Source organism: Setaria viridis, chromosome 8 (genome assembly GCF_005286985.2).
Source record: "Setaria viridis chromosome 8, Setaria_viridis_v4.0, whole genome shotgun sequence".
Classification (NCBI taxonomy): domain Eukaryota; kingdom Viridiplantae; phylum Streptophyta; class Magnoliopsida; order Poales; family Poaceae; genus Setaria; species Setaria viridis.
This window is the reverse complement of record NC_048270.2, coordinates 41,556,052-41,571,847: the sequence shown is the minus strand read 5'-3', so window position 1 is coordinate 41,571,847 and position 15,796 is coordinate 41,556,052. Positions and strand designations below refer to the sequence as shown.

At 43.6% G+C, this 15,796-nt stretch overlaps 3 protein-coding genes across 5 annotated transcripts; 1 reads left to right on the top strand and 2 right to left on the bottom strand.

Moving 5' to 3' along the window:
* Window positions 1-440: 440 nt before the first annotated feature.
* On the top strand, window positions 441-9,843 carry LOC117833861 (ATP-dependent DNA helicase Q-like 2). Of its 2 annotated transcripts, none has more exons than XM_034713459.2 (21): window positions 441-765; window positions 2,237-2,312; window positions 2,998-3,209; window positions 3,531-3,677; window positions 3,758-3,973; window positions 4,332-4,436; window positions 4,516-4,620; window positions 4,768-4,890; window positions 5,589-5,677; window positions 6,528-6,564; window positions 6,653-6,686; window positions 7,246-7,298; window positions 7,369-7,446; window positions 7,527-7,592; window positions 8,253-8,319; window positions 8,387-8,452; window positions 8,564-8,671; window positions 8,824-8,903; window positions 9,010-9,088; window positions 9,160-9,404; window positions 9,505-9,843. In XM_034713459.2, the coding sequence occupies exons 2-21, from the start codon at window positions 2,246-2,248 to the stop codon at window positions 9,676-9,678; spliced, it is 2,151 nt and encodes a 716-aa protein (XP_034569350.1). In that variant the 5' UTR covers window positions 441-765; window positions 2,237-2,245; the 3' UTR covers window positions 9,679-9,843. The 2 variants fall into 2 exon arrangements, with proteins under 2 accessions (XP_034569350.1, XP_034569351.1); XM_034713460.2 differs by having other exon boundaries at window positions 442-765; window positions 8,399-8,452.
* LOC117833862 (probable pyridoxal 5'-phosphate synthase subunit PDX1.1) lies at window positions 9,817-11,570 on the bottom strand. Its single transcript, XM_034713461.2, has one exon. It carries the CDS (start codon window positions 11,202-11,204, stop codon window positions 10,233-10,235), a length of 972 nt encoding a protein of 323 aa, XP_034569352.1. The 5' UTR covers window positions 11,205-11,570; the 3' UTR covers window positions 9,817-10,232.
* A 146-nt stretch (window positions 11,571-11,716) lies between these two features.
* On the bottom strand, window positions 11,717-14,621 carry LOC117833863 (GDSL esterase/lipase WDL1). Of its 2 annotated transcripts, none has more exons than XM_034713462.2 (6): window positions 14,188-14,621; window positions 13,255-13,332; window positions 12,640-12,780; window positions 12,481-12,557; window positions 12,244-12,396; window positions 11,717-12,152 (listed from the first exon to the last, which is right to left on the bottom strand). In XM_034713462.2, exons 1-6 carry the CDS (start codon window positions 14,293-14,295, stop codon window positions 11,939-11,941), a joined length of 771 nt encoding a protein of 256 aa, XP_034569353.1. In that variant the 5' UTR covers window positions 14,296-14,621; the 3' UTR covers window positions 11,717-11,938. The 2 variants fall into 2 exon arrangements, with proteins under 2 accessions (XP_034569353.1, XP_034569354.1); XM_034713463.2 differs by having other exon boundaries at window positions 12,244-12,393; window positions 14,188-14,620.
* Window positions 14,622-15,796: the final 1,175 nt, after the last annotated feature.

Genomic DNA, 15,796 nt, shown 5'->3' with positions numbered 1-15,796 from the left:
GGCATAGCGTAGCTCTGATGCTTGATGTTGGGCATGGACGAGGAGCAGTAGGCCGCGGCGACAACAGTTCTTGGATCGGAGGGGGAATGACAGGAGAATGGCTTCAGATGGCAGTGATAAAGGGATGAGGCTGGAGAAGACGGCGGGGCGACGGTTCGGAAGATGAAGTGGGGGCGGCACGAGAAACCGAAGAAGGCAGGGACGGACGGAGCTCGCATTCAGTTGAAGGAACGCGAGTACGCGACGATCCCTCTCCCAGGAGGCGCGTCAGTTCTCGGTGGTGGGGGAGAGGCGCGTCAGTTCCCAGGAAGAATGGCTTCTGTTTCACGCGACGATCCCTCTCCCGTGTTCCTCCGTCTCCGCGTTTAGACGGACGCATTGTGGTTGAGCTGGGCCATTTTTGGGTTTGGGCCTACGAAGCAGCCCGGCCCAGGACGGCGGCTTCTTCCTCGCGGCGCCGCAGGCTTCTTCGGTTCTTCCTCGCGACGCCGCCGGCTTCATCCTTTCCTTGCAACGCTTCCTCGTGCTCGCACCCAAGGCCGGTGGAGGCGGCGGGCAGCGTCGCACGAAGCTCTGGTCCGTGAAGACTCGGCTCCTGTAGGGCGGGCGGCGGAAGACGCTGGGGGCGTGGGAAGGCAGGACGCTGGTCCAAAGGGCAGTGCCCAGGACCAAGTGGCGGCGAGCAGGCGCTGGTGGTTGGGTTCTCGACTGGGGCTTTGGGGAAAGCCTGGAATTTCAACAATTAGAAATTTCTCAAGCCTTAAGGTATTTCTCTTTGCTACCTGTTCCTCTTTGTAATTAGAATTTTTTTTTTCCCGTCCAGACTGCTGAAATTAGTTTGAGTTGGACAATGCGTACCCAAATTAACGTTTGATGGTTTGATTCATTGATTGTATATACGTAAGTAGAAGAGAAGACTTATGGTGTCATCTCCAGTCTCAATTTTTCAGGAAAGGAAAACATGCAAATATGTTAGTAGATTTGCGAAAGAAGACAGAGAAGGTGGAACTTCGGAGATCAACTATACTACTCACGTCCGTTTCACTCATTTGATAGGATACTGTTTCTAATATTCATGCCAAGTCCGATACATATTGGATCAGTTGGGTGTTATCCACACCTGTTAAACTACCTCATGAATATTGTGCCTTGGCACCCAAATCATACCTGAACGCTGATGGTGCTGATACTATGCTTCATCGTCGTTTAAGTGTTGGCAGATGGTACCGTTGATAGCACTTCTAGAGGTCAGGTCATTGTGCGTCTCAAAAGAAAAGGGGGGATCACGATACTTCTGGCACATGCTCACAGCTGGGAGGCAGTAGTAGCAAGAGGGCACATGCTCACAGCTTCTTGTTGGTGGTTAGGAATCTGGGAAGCAAGGGAAAGCTCAAACTGTTTGTGTCTTCGATGTATTTGTGCCCAATTATTGGTTAAAATTGACATGATCCACGGAAGTTACGCTAATGTATATTTTAAAATATGCGTTCTTATCAATGGCAAAAACATGTAGCTTTCTCTAACCAACCGGAGGATATAATCGTATTAGTCAACGTTTGGTCTCACATGTACTCTGTGTTCTATGCATACCCCTCTTCATCTACAACTATAATGATTGGGTTGTTTCCTAGCCTTTTGTAATTTCTGACATCCTAGTTTCATCTCTTCAATTGCCTCTATTTAATTTTCCTTGCTATCAAATACAAAATTACAAAGTACATATGGTCATAAGAAAAAATACAAAAAACTACACAGTAATATCTATAGTCAAGTGAGCACTACAGAACATTAAAGAAAACTTGTAAATTCACATATTAGGAGCTTCTGCTGGTCTGGACACGTGCCGTGCATAGGATGAGGCTTGGGATTCAAATGGGAAGAATGCTGGTTCTTATGCTACACTGATGTTTGCTTTCTTTCTTTCTTTCTTTTTTTGTTTCAAACTGTGTGGCAATCCTTAATACTAGTGGTCACTTTGTTTGGGTTTTTATGGGGTATAGCCATACCCTCAGGCCTTGGTACACCTATATTGTAGGGCTGTAAAGCTGATATCTTTCTACTAAATTGGTAAGTATACATGGGCATATCATATCGACTACTTATTCTCTTAACCACTTAATTGTTCAACTATAGGCGTGGTTGCTTTTAAAATTCGATTGTTAGTTTGTTTTTGAAAATTAAAACTGAATATTCATCTGTATTCAATTATGTTTTGTTTTGCACGGCATGTATGCAGAACTGAGATATGGAGGACGAAGAAAACATTGAGGATGAACTGTTTCTTGTGGGGTCACAACTCCAGGACATTCAAGGTATGATCACACTAAACACTTCCCAGTTGATAGACAATTAGACATGAATTATCGATACATGCATCCTTTTCCCTGACTATTCGCCTGTATCAGCTACTTACTGAATTGCTAATACGTCTTTAAGTTTTAATGATAATGGACATGAAAGTTCCTTCACTTTTATCTCCCTTTTCTTTGGTCCTGAAGTCAATAAACACTCTTATCTCCCTTTGTCTCCTCCTTGCTTGCTGGAGACTCCCAGGCTTCCGAGTACTGTTGTTGTTTTTTTTTTTAAAAAAAATCTTGATCACATGGGGAGACTCCTCCCCCGGGCTAAGGTGCCATGCTTCAAACCCGGGTCCATAGAGGAGTTTGAACGACTCCTGGAGTTCAATGCTCTAACCGGTCCACACACGAGAAGCTTGGCAGTAGTATTGTAGGGTTAGTTGTTGTGTTCATAACAGGTTTTCTCAATTATTGTTGCATTACCCATTATTCTTAGGGCCCTTCATCTGCTTCTTGATGTATGGAGAAGCAATTTTGATCTCTCTCAGCAAGCAGTGTTGACAACCAGAAGGTTTCATTTAGCATCACACTAACAGCAGACATGTTTTCTGCATTAGTCCTTTTGAGTGCTATACTGACTTTTTTGTGGACAAGGAGTGCCACTGCGTTAATTTTCACAGTTGAAATTAATGCTTTCCAGGACAAATTAGAACATTACTTGATCGCCAAGAGGAGTTGTATGAGCGACAGTCACAGTTAAAGGCTTTGCTGGAAGTATCTAAGAAATCTAGAAACAATTCAACTTCAGTTATTCTGGAAGATTGGTCTGGGAGCTTCCCATGGGATTCTCGGGCTGATGATACCAGATTCAATGTATTTGGCATCACCTCCTACCGGTCAAATCAACGAGAAGTAAGTTTACAGCAGAAATAATCTGTTTCTTTTTTAAAGAATCCTTCTTGGGCACACCTAGTTATAACCTGAAAGAAATGCGCAAGTTTCTGTTTCATTTTGACTCCAAGTGGGATTTCTAAAACCATTTCATTATTGAGGAATAGATGTTCAAAGTGTTTTGGTTCTTTCTGATGGTTTTTGGATTACCATTCCTCTGATATCCCTATTGTTTTTATATCCTTTTTGTTTAGTGTTGATCCTAATTTTACACCCATAGGCTATGTTATATTGTATAATTTCATCTTATTTTCCGCTCTGTAACACATATTGTGCTTACAGATAATTAACGCAGTCATGAGTCAAAAAGATGTTCTGGTCATAATGGCTGCTGGTGGAGGGAAGAGCCTGTGTTACCAACTCCCAGCTGTACTTCGTAATGGAATTGCATTGGTTGTCAGCCCTTTACTTTCTCTTATCCAGGACCAGGTTGTTAATCTGTAAACATCTTTTTTTTTCCTTGCCCTATACATGCACATGCTAATTCTTAAGAAGTTGTGCTGTTCTAGGTCATGGGACTGGCAGTTTTAGGTATAGCAGCATACATGCTGACTTCAACTACCAACAAGGAAGTTGAGAAGTTCATCTATAGGGCACTTGATAAAGGTGAAGGAGAATTGAAGATATTATATGTGACACCAGAAAAGATATCGAAAAGTAAAAGGTTCATGTCTAAGCTTGAGAAATGCCATCATGCTGGACGTCTTTCTCTCATTGCAGTAGATGTGAGTGATGATAATACTTTTTTTGAAAACTATGAGTGATGATAATACTTGTTTCTATTTGTGCCTAATGCCCGAAATTGTTACACTACACTAATATCGTTTCTCTCAATAAATGCTCTTTCTGTTGTTCTTATGCAAGTTATAAATTCCTAAATATTATGCCAAGGAATGACCATTGGCAATTATTCTCTTCACTGTCCACATTTTTTGAGTTGTTTATATTCTGTATACAGTTGTTTCCATTATGAGATAACTTAAATAATTTGTCAGTGGATGAACATATCTTGTGTTCTTTTCAAACTCTATGTAATCTATCTGGAATTACCATTGTCATTTGCATGTGATGGTTGTCATGCAGGAGGCACACTGCTGTAGCCAATGGGGCCACGATTTTCGTCCAGACTACAAGAATCTTGGCATTTTAAAGATCCAATTTCCTAGTGTTCCTATGATTGCTCTAACAGTGAGTAACACAAATACAAATAACAATCAAGTTTAGAAAAAAGTTAATTTTGTGTGAACTTGCCTGCATTCCATTACAGGCAACTGCAACAGGTAAAGTTCAAACAGATTTGATAGAGATGCTTCATATCCCGAGGTGTGTCAAGTTTGTTAGCACAGTTAACAGGCCCAACCTTTTTTATAAGGTATGCCTTTTATCAGTCTGCAAGTGTTGATATTTTCTTTTCCTATTCTTTATCAAATTCTGAGAAAGTAAAATGCAAAAGGATGCAACGAGGATAAAGAGGATTTAACTATCCTTGTTATATTTATAGAACTTGTTTACCTTGTAGGTACATGAAAAATCACCGGTTGGAAAGGTTGTCATTGATGAGATCGCAAATTTTATAAGTGAATCATACCCAAATAATGAATCTGGAATTGTATATTGCTTTTCAAGGAGGGAATGCGAACAGGTAGGCAGAACAACCATGAATCACTCTGTTTCTTTTATTCGCTGACATGGACTTAACCATTCTAATAACTGCATTGCTGCTTCCCCATTGTGATCAAACTGAGCATAGTTGACCCAATGCTTCAAAGATCAATATTCTTTTTTAGAGTTCCATGGAGAAACACCCCTATCCGTATGCATTGCAACAGGACCAAGTCCAGCGTCTCTTACAGCACCGATGGGTGTTGACACACCACAAAACATGTTCAGGAGCTCGTAGGCATCCAGGAATACATCCAAAATCGAAGTTCATACAGAATCAAAAGCTTTTTTGCATCTCTAGTTGCTACACCAAAACCTGACATCACTTCTTTTGTTCTCCCACCGATCAGGAGGGTAGTTCTCTCCCCACACCCCTCTTCTGTTGCTGTCTTGTGGTCATCAGATTGGGATCAATATTTTGTAAAGTTCTTTTAGGAGACACGTGTAGTTCAATCAATATATCTTTTAAGTACAAAAGATGTAAATACATTTCAAACACTGAAGCAAAAAAGAATTGTACAATTTGAATTTATCTCAGCATTAAAATATATATTTCTTTGTTTCTTGTGTCAGCAAGTTTCTTTTTCACTATATTTGAACGTTCCCCTCTCCCCCTCAAACTGCTAGGGCACTATCCACTAACCCTTTGTTAAATTTTTGTGCTTTGTTGACAAATAGGTTGCAAAAGAATTGTGCGATAGGGGTATTTTGGCTGAGCATTATCATGCGGATATGGATATTGTTGCTCGTGAGAAAATTCACATGCGGTATGTACAGAATTTCTGTTTATTCTCTTTTGTTTGTTTCGCTATCCTTAATTTTTTTCTTTGGTTCCATACATGTTTACCAACATATATTTTTAGAACAGAAGCATGATTGATCAAGTAGGTTGAATTCTAAAATACAGCAATTGCCCCTTTGCCATGGTGAATGCCCCTAGTGTACATAGTGTTTAAAAACTGGGTGCCTAGGGGCAGCAGTGATTGCTGTACTATTGGCCCTGATGGTCAAGCTGCTACATACTCCCTCTGTCCCAAAAATAAGTCATCCTAGAAAATATCAGACAAATTAAAAAGATGTAAAATGACCTTATTTGCCCCTATTTTTTAGCCATATTGGGTGCTAATTGGTTCTTGCATGCACATGGGCATACCAAATAAGGAATAATGACTTGTTTTGTGGGGCAAATTTTGAATTCAAGATTAGAGGAAGCGATGAAGAATGCAGTGGAAGAAAGGAGGGTGGCAGTTGCCAAATGGAATGCAATGTAGTGTGTCGTTTCCATTTAAATGGCATATACTTTGGCTGAATGGGCCAAAAGGTTAGGCCCTACTTAGGTTAAGGAAACATGAGTCTTTTCGTAACCCTTCCCTCTTCAAGTCTTCATCTTTCTTCCGCGGGACACCACCATTTCATTTCAGTGGTAGCAAGTAATCTATGGTATATGCCTTTTGGGTTTAGAATATATCATAACCAAATATTAGAAAGTATGACTGTGCCGAATCTAAAAATATCATATACAGATAGGGAGTACTATCATGAGAGCTTTGTACTACTTTTTGGTAATTCACTGCCTTGATGTGGTATTGATATAGTCCACATTTTTCTTTTCAACAGTTGGAGCAAAGGGAAATCACAAGTTATCGTTGGAACAGTGCGTGCCCCTTACACCCCTGCTCTCCCTCCCTCCCTCTTCTAAATCTCTCTGTCTAACAAGTTTTTGCATGTTTGTTGGACTGTAGGTGGCATTTGGAATGGGAATCAACAAACCAGATGGTGTGTTCGCTCTTTGGAGTTTGATCAAAATGGCTTGATGTACTTCCCTACGTATTTAATCAAGTTATTATATAGTGTAAACAACACCAGCAGGAGTCTGAAAACAGATTAAAATTTGCATGTTATTGGTCATATGACTTGTGTGCTGGACATGCAAAACAAATTGAGAAATCAGAAATGGGATCAAGGACAAAATGAATTGGCCTGTATATTTCCCGAAATCATCTTGTTTTTGGTCGGCAAACTGATGAGCGTTGTCTTGTCCCTGAAATAGTTCCGTACAGACAAAATACTAAGCCTTCTCCCTGAAATAGCGGTAAACACTATTTCGTAGGTTTCTGTTATAATTTAGTTGAGAAATGTTAAGCCATTCCATATTAAATGTGCTCGTACTAGGATCTTTGAATATGGGGTCATTATGTGAAAACATGGATTATCAAGTCAAGCATTTCCCAGGAACTTGGGTGACATCTAACTTCGGCCATCGATCGAATTACAGTTTTGGTATTTGCTATTGCTTTCTTCCCAATAGATTATCTAAGAAATATTTTTTTTCTAGTTCGATTTGTGATTCATCATAGCCTTAGCAAGTCTATGGAGACATACTACCAGGTATGTTAATATCATTTTTTTTTGTCACCCAACCAAGGGGTCCCTTTCTAATAAAGCTATCTGACTTCAGGAGAGTGGTCGGGCAGGGCGAGATGGATTACCTTCAGAATGTGTTTTGTATTATCGGCCTGGCGATGTTCCAAGGCAGGCAAGACTATAAATTCTTGCTTTTCTCTCAGTAGAAGTTCTTGTTATCATCACTATATGTGCCATGTTTTCGATGAACAGAGTTCAATGGTCTTCTACGAAAATTGTGGCCTTCAAAATCTATATGATATTGTACGATACTGTCAGGTAAATTCCCACATTCCTCAGAGATACTATGGCAATCTTTAGAGTGCTAGTGAATTAGTATAAGGTCATCTTCTATTTGATTTTCTTTGTCAAGTCCTTCCTACATGAAACTTCATTTATTTTAGTCTCTTTGCTACAAACAACTGTGTAATCAAGCCTTTCTGCCAACCACACACCACAACAATACCAACAGGACTACCTATCTGTATAATGCATTACAGCACTACTGGTGACCACAGCCACTGCATATCCAGCTCTAAATTGTACCTTTTTTGCCTTAATGTAATGACACGCAGCTCTCCTGTATTGTTCGAGATAAAAAAAATACAATGGCAATTTAAATTTATTCCCTGCTCTAAAAATGTGTGTTATATTCTATCTCAGAAAGTGGACCAAATGATGTCAAATACTCCCTCCGTCCCCAGTTATAAGTCAGTTTTGGGTTTTTTAGAGTTTAGGGTTTTTACTATGCACCTAGATATAATATATATCTAGATGCATAGCAAAACCTATGAATCTAAAAAAACCAAAACAACTTATAATTTGGGACAGAGGGAGTAGCAGGACTTCTAGCACATTTTGCATTTGAGAAACAAAGTAATAAATTGTCACTGTAGTGTTTTTGTTTTCAGTATAATCTGATTGCAGTTTTTTTCCCAGTCTAAGAGGAGTTGTCGACGCGGTGCCATCTTTCGACATTTTGGAGAGGCTCTGCAGGACTGCAATGGTATTTTCTTGCTACTTTATATTTATCAGGATCAGGATCTAAACATTTGGATCATCAATATTTACAGAATTCTTCACAGGAATGTGTGACAATTGTGCTTCTAGTATCGAGCTCAAGGAGATAGATGCCACCCGTATGATGACTCTGCATCAGTCTCGAAATTACAATTAATGATCATAATTTGAAGTTCTTCATTTATTTTCTGTTCATATTCCCATGTTAATTTCTATTACTTGTTGTTCAGACCATACCAAAGTTGTAGTTTCAGTTCTACATGACCTGCAACTTAATGAACAAAGAGCTACACTGTTGCAGTTGGTGGATAAGTTCAAGGCTAAGTGGAAAGGTTTAGGTATATCTCCTGAAACAAATCTTTTATGATGCCATAAGCTGTTACTCATAGGTATTATGTCATCAGTCATCATCCAGAGGTCTGTTCACTGTTCTAATGCAAGTCGCATATCATCTAGCAATTTTACATTACAGTTGATCATGTTGAAGCAGGTCGTTCCAATCAAGATGTTGATCTTAAAAGAGAAGAAATTGAGCAGTTGATAGTCCAGCTTATACTCGACCATGTTTTGGTATGTGTCCCTGCAAGCAGTGCAAGCGAATTCATTACTAGTGTATATTCTAGTTCAACCACCTTGTGCAATGACCGCTAAGGTCAGATCCTTTCTTGCACTTCAGAAAGAAGAATTTCAGCATACAGCATATTCAACCAACGCCTATGTTACCTTAGGACCACTGTGGAAGCCAGCCTTGCAAGGTATTATACTGGATTGTACATTCACATGTAAAATACTACAGCCAAGTGCTGATGGGCTCCATGCTACACAGGGAACAGACCAGTGAAGCTTGAGATTGCTGCTGTCCAGAGTTGTCAAGATAAAGGTGGTGGTGGTAGATCATCCAGAGGTGCAAAGCGCAGCCGGATGAGTGATCTGGAAGCTAAACTTGATGAACTGCGCAGGGAGCTGTCATCATCGTCCAGTAACGGGGGCATAAGCATTTTTCCCCATGCAGTTCTCTCCTCTGAGCAGATTTCGCTCCTGAGCTGCCAGAAACCAACCACAGAGGCGGAGGTGAGGTGTTTGATACTTATCTCCTTGTGTTTGCAATTGCAAGTGAATGAAGTAATGTAATGTAACATGGTGCACATTTCTGTCTGATAACCCCAAGCAGCTAGAGCAGGTCATAGGGAAGGTGAAGACGGAGAAGTACGGCAGCAGGATCATTGAGCTGATCCGGTCCCATGTCAAGGATGCAGGAACAGGAAATGCAGTTGATGCTAACAAGAGGCACAAGAACAAGAAGGGTAAGGATGTTGTCTGTGTAGAGAGTAGCGACGAAGAATAGCAATGGTCTTGTCCGCGTCTCTGGTTCTTGTTTCCTGTCACTGTACCATACACATAATGCAGACAGAGTGGGATAGACAAGGTTTTCTTCTGAGGAACATACAAATGCGTGAACAAGGAAGAAATATCACATTATCAGTGGAAATGGAACAAAGCTTCAAATTTACTTGCTTATTACTTACTGGGCAACAAGACCAGAGGACTAACTAGGACAAACAAAACACATAACGATAGATGATAGCAGCAATGTCTTTTCTTCCTTTTTTTCATCAGGAGGAAGGAATGCATAGCAATGCGGATACGGTTCTTTGTTCCCGAAACAGAAGAGACATGACATTGGATATTTGGATGATTGCAATTGCAAGCAAGGAAAACAAACAAGACATACTACTCAAAAAAAAAAAGACATACTACTCAAAAAGGAAGGGAATGGAAGAGTTTTTTTATTCGAGTTTTCTTTGGTTTCTTATAGAGTCGATGGGCTCCCTGACGATGCAGATGGAGGAGCCTCATCGCCGCCCGCCTGCCTGACTGCCTGCTGCCTGAGTCGGAGCGCTACTCGGAGCGCGCGGCGTAGCGCTCGACCTTTGGGTCGGAGAGGTTGATCCCGACCATGGCCTCCCCGAGGCCTGAGCTGACGTCGGCGAGGATCTCCGGGTCGCTGTAGTGCGTCACGGCCTGCACGATGGCTCGCGCCCGCCGCGCCGGGTCGCCGCTCTTGAAGATGCCGGAGCCGACGAAGACGCCGTCGCATCCGAGCTGCATCATGAGCGCGGCGTCGGCCGGGGTGGCGACTCCCCCCGCGGCGAACTGGACGACGGGGAGGCGGCCCAGCTGCTTGGTCTGCATGACGAGGTCGTAGGGGGCGGCGATGCGCTTGGCGTAGGCGAAGACCTCGTCGTCGTCCATGTTGCGCAGCGCGCGGACGTCCCCCATGACGGAGCGGATGTGGCGCACGGCCTCGACGACGTTGCCGGTGCCGGCCTCCCCCTTGGTGCGGATCATGGCGGCGCCCTCGCGGACGCGGCGCAGCGCCTCCCCGAGGTCGCGGCAGCCGCAGACGAAGGGGACGCGGAAGTTGTGCTTGTTGATGTGGTGCGCGTCGTCGGCGGGCGTGAGCACCTCGCTCTCGTCCACGTAGTCGACGCCGATGGCCTCGAGGATCTGGGCCTCGACGAAGTGGCCGATGCGCGCCTTGGCCATGACGGGGATGGTGACGGCGCGCTTGATGTCGCGGATGAGTCCCGGGTCGGACATGCGCGCCACCCCTCCCTGCGCGCGGATGTCGGCGGGGACTCGCTCAAGGGCCATGACGGCGCAGGCCCCGGCCTCCTCGGCGATGCGCGCCTGCTCCGGCGTGACGACGTCCATGATGACGCCGCCGCGCAGCATCTGCGCCAGGCCGACCTTGACGGAGAAGGTGGCGGCGGCGGCGGGGGACTTGGAGGAGGCGTCCATGACCTTGACCTTGTTGTTGCCGCTGCCGCCGCCGTAGAGGGCCACGACGCCGGTGCCGTCGGAAGCCATTGATGGGGGGATTGGGGTGGGGGGGATTGGGGGTGCTGGCGGCTCTGGGAGTCTGTCTGGGGGTCTAGGAGAAGGAAGAAGAAGATGTGTGGCGGCTGTGTGGTGGGGGTGGGTGCTGCGTGCGTGCCCTGCCCAGGAGCAGAAATGGGCCGCGCTATCTATCCCAAGCCCAGGAGGAGAAATGCTGCCAGCCACTTACTTGTTAACGGGCTGGCTGGCTGTCGGCTGTCGCTGCTGCCTTCCTTTAATTAAAAAAAAATCCGAGACCGAGAGTCGAGAGAGACAGACAGGTGGGCCTCCCACCATGGATGGCATACCCTGCCTGCTGAGGTGAGTGAGTGGAGCTGGTAAGGATAATCGAAAGACGACCGACGTGGCCAGCACGCTAGTAATTCTCATCTTCTGATTCCTCCTCCACCACCCAACAGAAAAGAAAAAAAAAATAAAGGAAAAAAGGCGCTACCTGCATCTGCAAAGCGTGCCTGCCACAAATCATCAAGAACAATGCATCATCATGACAAACCATTCATTCATATGGAATACATATATAATTCTGCACCACCAATATATCTAATAAATATATAACTGATCGGGATATGAAAAATGATGATGGCTGAGTTGCACATCCATGACCAGGATTAGAGATGGCATGCATTATTCTGGAGCGAGCAAGCCATGGATATGATGATCCCGGCCGCCATGGAGTCAAAAGCCACCATTATTCAGTGAGTCAGTCAGTCCCATGGTATCCGCCTGTGGATGGTCCACTCCGACGGGTTCACCGTGGCGTCGCCGCTGGAGGAGACGAGGTCGTAGGGCGAGTCCTCGGCGAACTCCGTCGGCATCGCCTTCCAATGCAGGCACGGATCCCAGTCTGCCTCCTTGAGCACCTTCAGGATCTCTTCCACCACGATATTGCTACCCTCTTCAGACAGATGCAGGCCATCGCTGCGATCGAAACAGGATTACAGAATTTCACGAGTTGGAATAATTCAGCAGATCGATCGAGTGGTAGCAACAACAAGAACAAGCCACTCACGTAAAGCACGCAGTCATCCAGTCCTCCCTTGTCTGCATGGCATGCCAGAGGTCAACCACCTTCAGGTTCATCTCTTTGCACAGAGCCACACAGGCGTCCGAGTAGAGACGGCAGGTTTCATTGGTTCGCACGATCTCGCTCAGTATGGTGCTGCTGAATTCAGGATCGATCTCACCAATGCCTTTGTACTATGTATGTAGATTGCAACAAACATGTATGGATATGATCGCAACAAACCTGGTTGATCTACGAAGCATCTCCTCATTCAGAGGTGGACAGCTCAGGAAAATAACACGGGTCTTCTCGGATAAGCTCTGGGCACAAAAATCATAAGCGCATTGGTACATATTCGCTCGAGGGAAATAAACAAGGTGCACAGGTCGACACATTTTTTACCTTCAGGTGCTCTGCAATCTTTCTCATGTTGTCTATGTACTCGTCTACTGGCACGTGAGGCCCCAGACCAGACGGGTGAGCAGCAATCGAGTCATTTCCACCAAAGTAAACTATGACCAAGGACGGCTGCACTGGTGAATCCTATGACCCATGGAGGGTACAAAGTAAGTGAAAAATTAGCCTGCTGATTTTGAACCTCATCAACAAATTAATTGCATCCATGAAATCGTAGGTAAGAATATGTTCATTGGGCCGGGAAAGAATAACTATTCCTCTATTTCAAGGAGCATCCATTTTAGTATGATCAATTAATGAATAGGCCCTAGTAATCAGCAATTTAACATAGTACAGGTTCGCACCTTCTGAGGAAAAGAATAGATAACTTCTTTACATTCAAAAGCTACTAGGCATGCTTTCTTTCTCTAGCCTTAAAATTTTGTGGACGTATGGTATTTGCATAAGTTCAAACAATACAAGAGTCATAATGGAGAAAAACGAGAAACAGAATTGAGATCACGAGATGTGATATAAGACAAGTCCATGTATTGAATTCAATTCTCTTACCACTTCATCTGATCTTAAGGAGGCCATGAGGTTTGCAGAAAAGGAGCATACCTTAGGGAACACTTTGTCCATGACTTGAAGGGCCCGCCTTGTGTTCCAGCCAATATATCCTCTAAGCAAGATATCAGCCTGAATGAATGGCAGCCAGACACAAGCATTAGTGAAGTAACAATATTGCCAGGTGGTTTCATGCGCCAACAAATTGACCCAAAAGCTTAATCTGAACTACAATGTCATTGATCGGCATCACATGCATCTTTAATGTTTCTCTAATGTCAAGTCATGTCACAGAAAAACACACACGCAGAGGACACCCCGTTATGATAGCAGATATTAAAGTTCCATGAGCCAACCAGTTAACCAACTGAAGAAAAAAACAGTGTAATATGTTCCCAGCACATTCATACATGTAATTTAGCGCAGACAGCAAGTAATTTAGCGCAGTAAACTGTGTTTCAAATGTGTATGTTTCCCCCCAAACTGTATTTAGCGCCTTGGGGTGTTTAGTCATTCCTATATATATCCAGCTCAAAGTCCTATACATGAGAACTATCTGTAAAAAAAAATCATAGCAAGCTTTCTCCACGAAAGGGGAAAAAGGAAGAGAGAAACAATCAAGACATTGCAAGATAGGAGTGTAGCTGATTAAATACTAATGGAGACATGAAAATCGTGTCGTCGATGATTCTGAGAAATTATATTCTGTTGTTCAGCTAGCGTTACTCCGTGGCCTTTTTCTGATTGTCACCTCACCTAAAAAGTAAAAACAGAGAGCGAAACTCATTCTGGTGGCCGTATTTAATTATATTAAAGACGCCTTTTAATCATGCTAGAAGAATGATTTGGTCCTTAAAACCCCGGAAGAGTAGCATGGATGGGACATTTCTTTCTTTGACGACGATTGCTAGCTGTTGGATCAATTCCATCATCCTTTTACTGAGTGACGAGGCCAATCGAGCTTGAAAACAACAAATCATGGCGTACCTTGCGGGCGTAGATGTCGGCGAGCGCGGCGCCCCATCCGCCGTTGCTGAAGCTGTACTGCACGATGGAGGAGCCGAAGAGCACGATGAGCGGCCGACGTCCGAGCATCCTCCGGTCCGACGCCTTGGCTTAGCTTGCTTGGTCTTCCTCCACCTCCTCCGCCGCCGTCGGGAAGGCTCTCGATTTGCTCTGATCGAATTGAAGAAGAAAGTAGCTGGAGCTGGATGGAGAGGTGCAGTACTGCTGTCTACCGCCCACCAGCTACTCCATTCGCTTACTTTATTGCGGCCGTCGGAGCAGAAGCACTCGATCCTGATGGGTGGATGGATGGATGGACGTGGCCGTGGCCTTGCAGGTTGCAGCCTCCTAGGAAACCACCACAGGCACAGATCGAGCAGTCCAACACCGGCACCGCTGGCACTGGTACAGCAGCAGCCACCCCCACTAGTGCTGCTGCGAATTTATTCCCCTGCCAACGGCCTCATTACTCCACACCACACAACAAGGAAAACGTACGTAGTACAAGACGTCAAAGCCCTGCCACTGTGGCCCCGCATCCGCCTCAATTTCTTTTTCTTATTCAAAATCTGACCTGCTATAAAAGCAGTGACATGATGTAGGGTGCCACTACACAAATATGAAATAGATAGAGTTTTCGATTCTTAAATATGAAATAGAGTTTATGATAATTCACGGGCAACTCACATGCTCGATAAAATTAGCGCCTGTTTGGCTCGAGCGTCCACTTTAGCACCTATTACATCGGATGTTTGAATACTAATTAAAAGTATTAAACATAGGCTAATTACAAAACTAATTGCATAGATGGAGTCTAATTCGCGAGACGAATCTATTAAACCTAATTAGTTCATGATTTGACAATGTGGTGCTACAGTAACCATTTGCTAATGATGGATTAATTAGACTTAATAGATTTGTCTCGTGAATTAGTATAGGGGTTCTGCAATTAATTTTATAATTAGCTCAGGTTTAGTCCTTCTAATTAGTATCCGAACATTCGATGTGACACTCCTAAAGTTTAGCACCTCGTATCCAAACACCCCCTTATTATCGTGCTTAGAATAACGTAACCCCCTTATTATCGTGCTTAGAATAACGTATGGTCGAGAATTTCAAGTAACACTTGGTCAAAAATAATGCTTTTAGGAACAATGTTTTTTCCGACACAGCATGCTTTCCAAAACAATAGTAGACGGGAATATGTCGACTGCTAAAATTGGCACGGTCAGATAACACGTTCCGACTAGGTTGCCAAACCTTGCCTGATCGATTTGGTGACTTTGTCGAAATGCAAAATGGCTTCACCATTGTTTAACTCTAGTCAAAACGATTCAAAACGATTGAAATGCATATACAGAACGTTTGATTTGGGTTTGATTTGGGTTCGGTATACTCGAGGAACCTATCAGCACCTGTTTGTTCTTTGGCGAATTTATGTTCTTGTCCCTATTTTGAAGTGTAATTGTGATTTTGCCCTTGTTATTCAACTTTACTATTTTGTCATCACAAGTTAATATGATTTCCCCTCTAGTCAACGGAAAATATGAGCAAATACGTAAAGACCAACGGCAAAATTACAATAACTCGT

Bases quoted from the DNA above. Each gene is read 5' to 3' on its own strand.
- LOC117833861 (XM_034713459.2), top strand. From the start codon at position 2,246: ATGGAGGACGAAGAAAACATTGAGGATGAACTGTTTCTTGTGGGGTCA. The intron at 4,891-5,588 runs GTAGGCAGAACA...GTTGACAAATAG, and splicing joins CAAGGAGGGAATGCGAACAG to GTTGCAAAAGAATTGTGCGA. The intron at 9,405-9,504 runs GTGAGGTGTTTG...AACCCCAAGCAG, and splicing joins AACCAACCACAGAGGCGGAG to CTAGAGCAGGTCATAGGGAA.
- LOC117833862 (XM_034713461.2), bottom strand. From the start codon at position 11,204: ATGGCTTCCGACGGCACCGGCGTCGTGGCCCTCTACGGCGGCGGCAGC.
- LOC117833863 (XM_034713462.2), bottom strand. From the start codon at position 14,295: ATGCTCGGACGTCGGCCGCTCATCGTGCTCTTCGGCTCCTCCATCGTG. The intron at 13,333-14,187 runs GTACGCCATGAT...CCATTCATTCAG, and splicing joins CCGACATCTACGCCCGCAAG to GCTGATATCTTGCTTAGAGG. The intron at 12,397-12,480 runs GTTTGTTGCGAT...TCCTGAATTCAG, and splicing joins ATGCTTCGTAGATCAACCAG to CAGCACCATACTGAGCGAGA.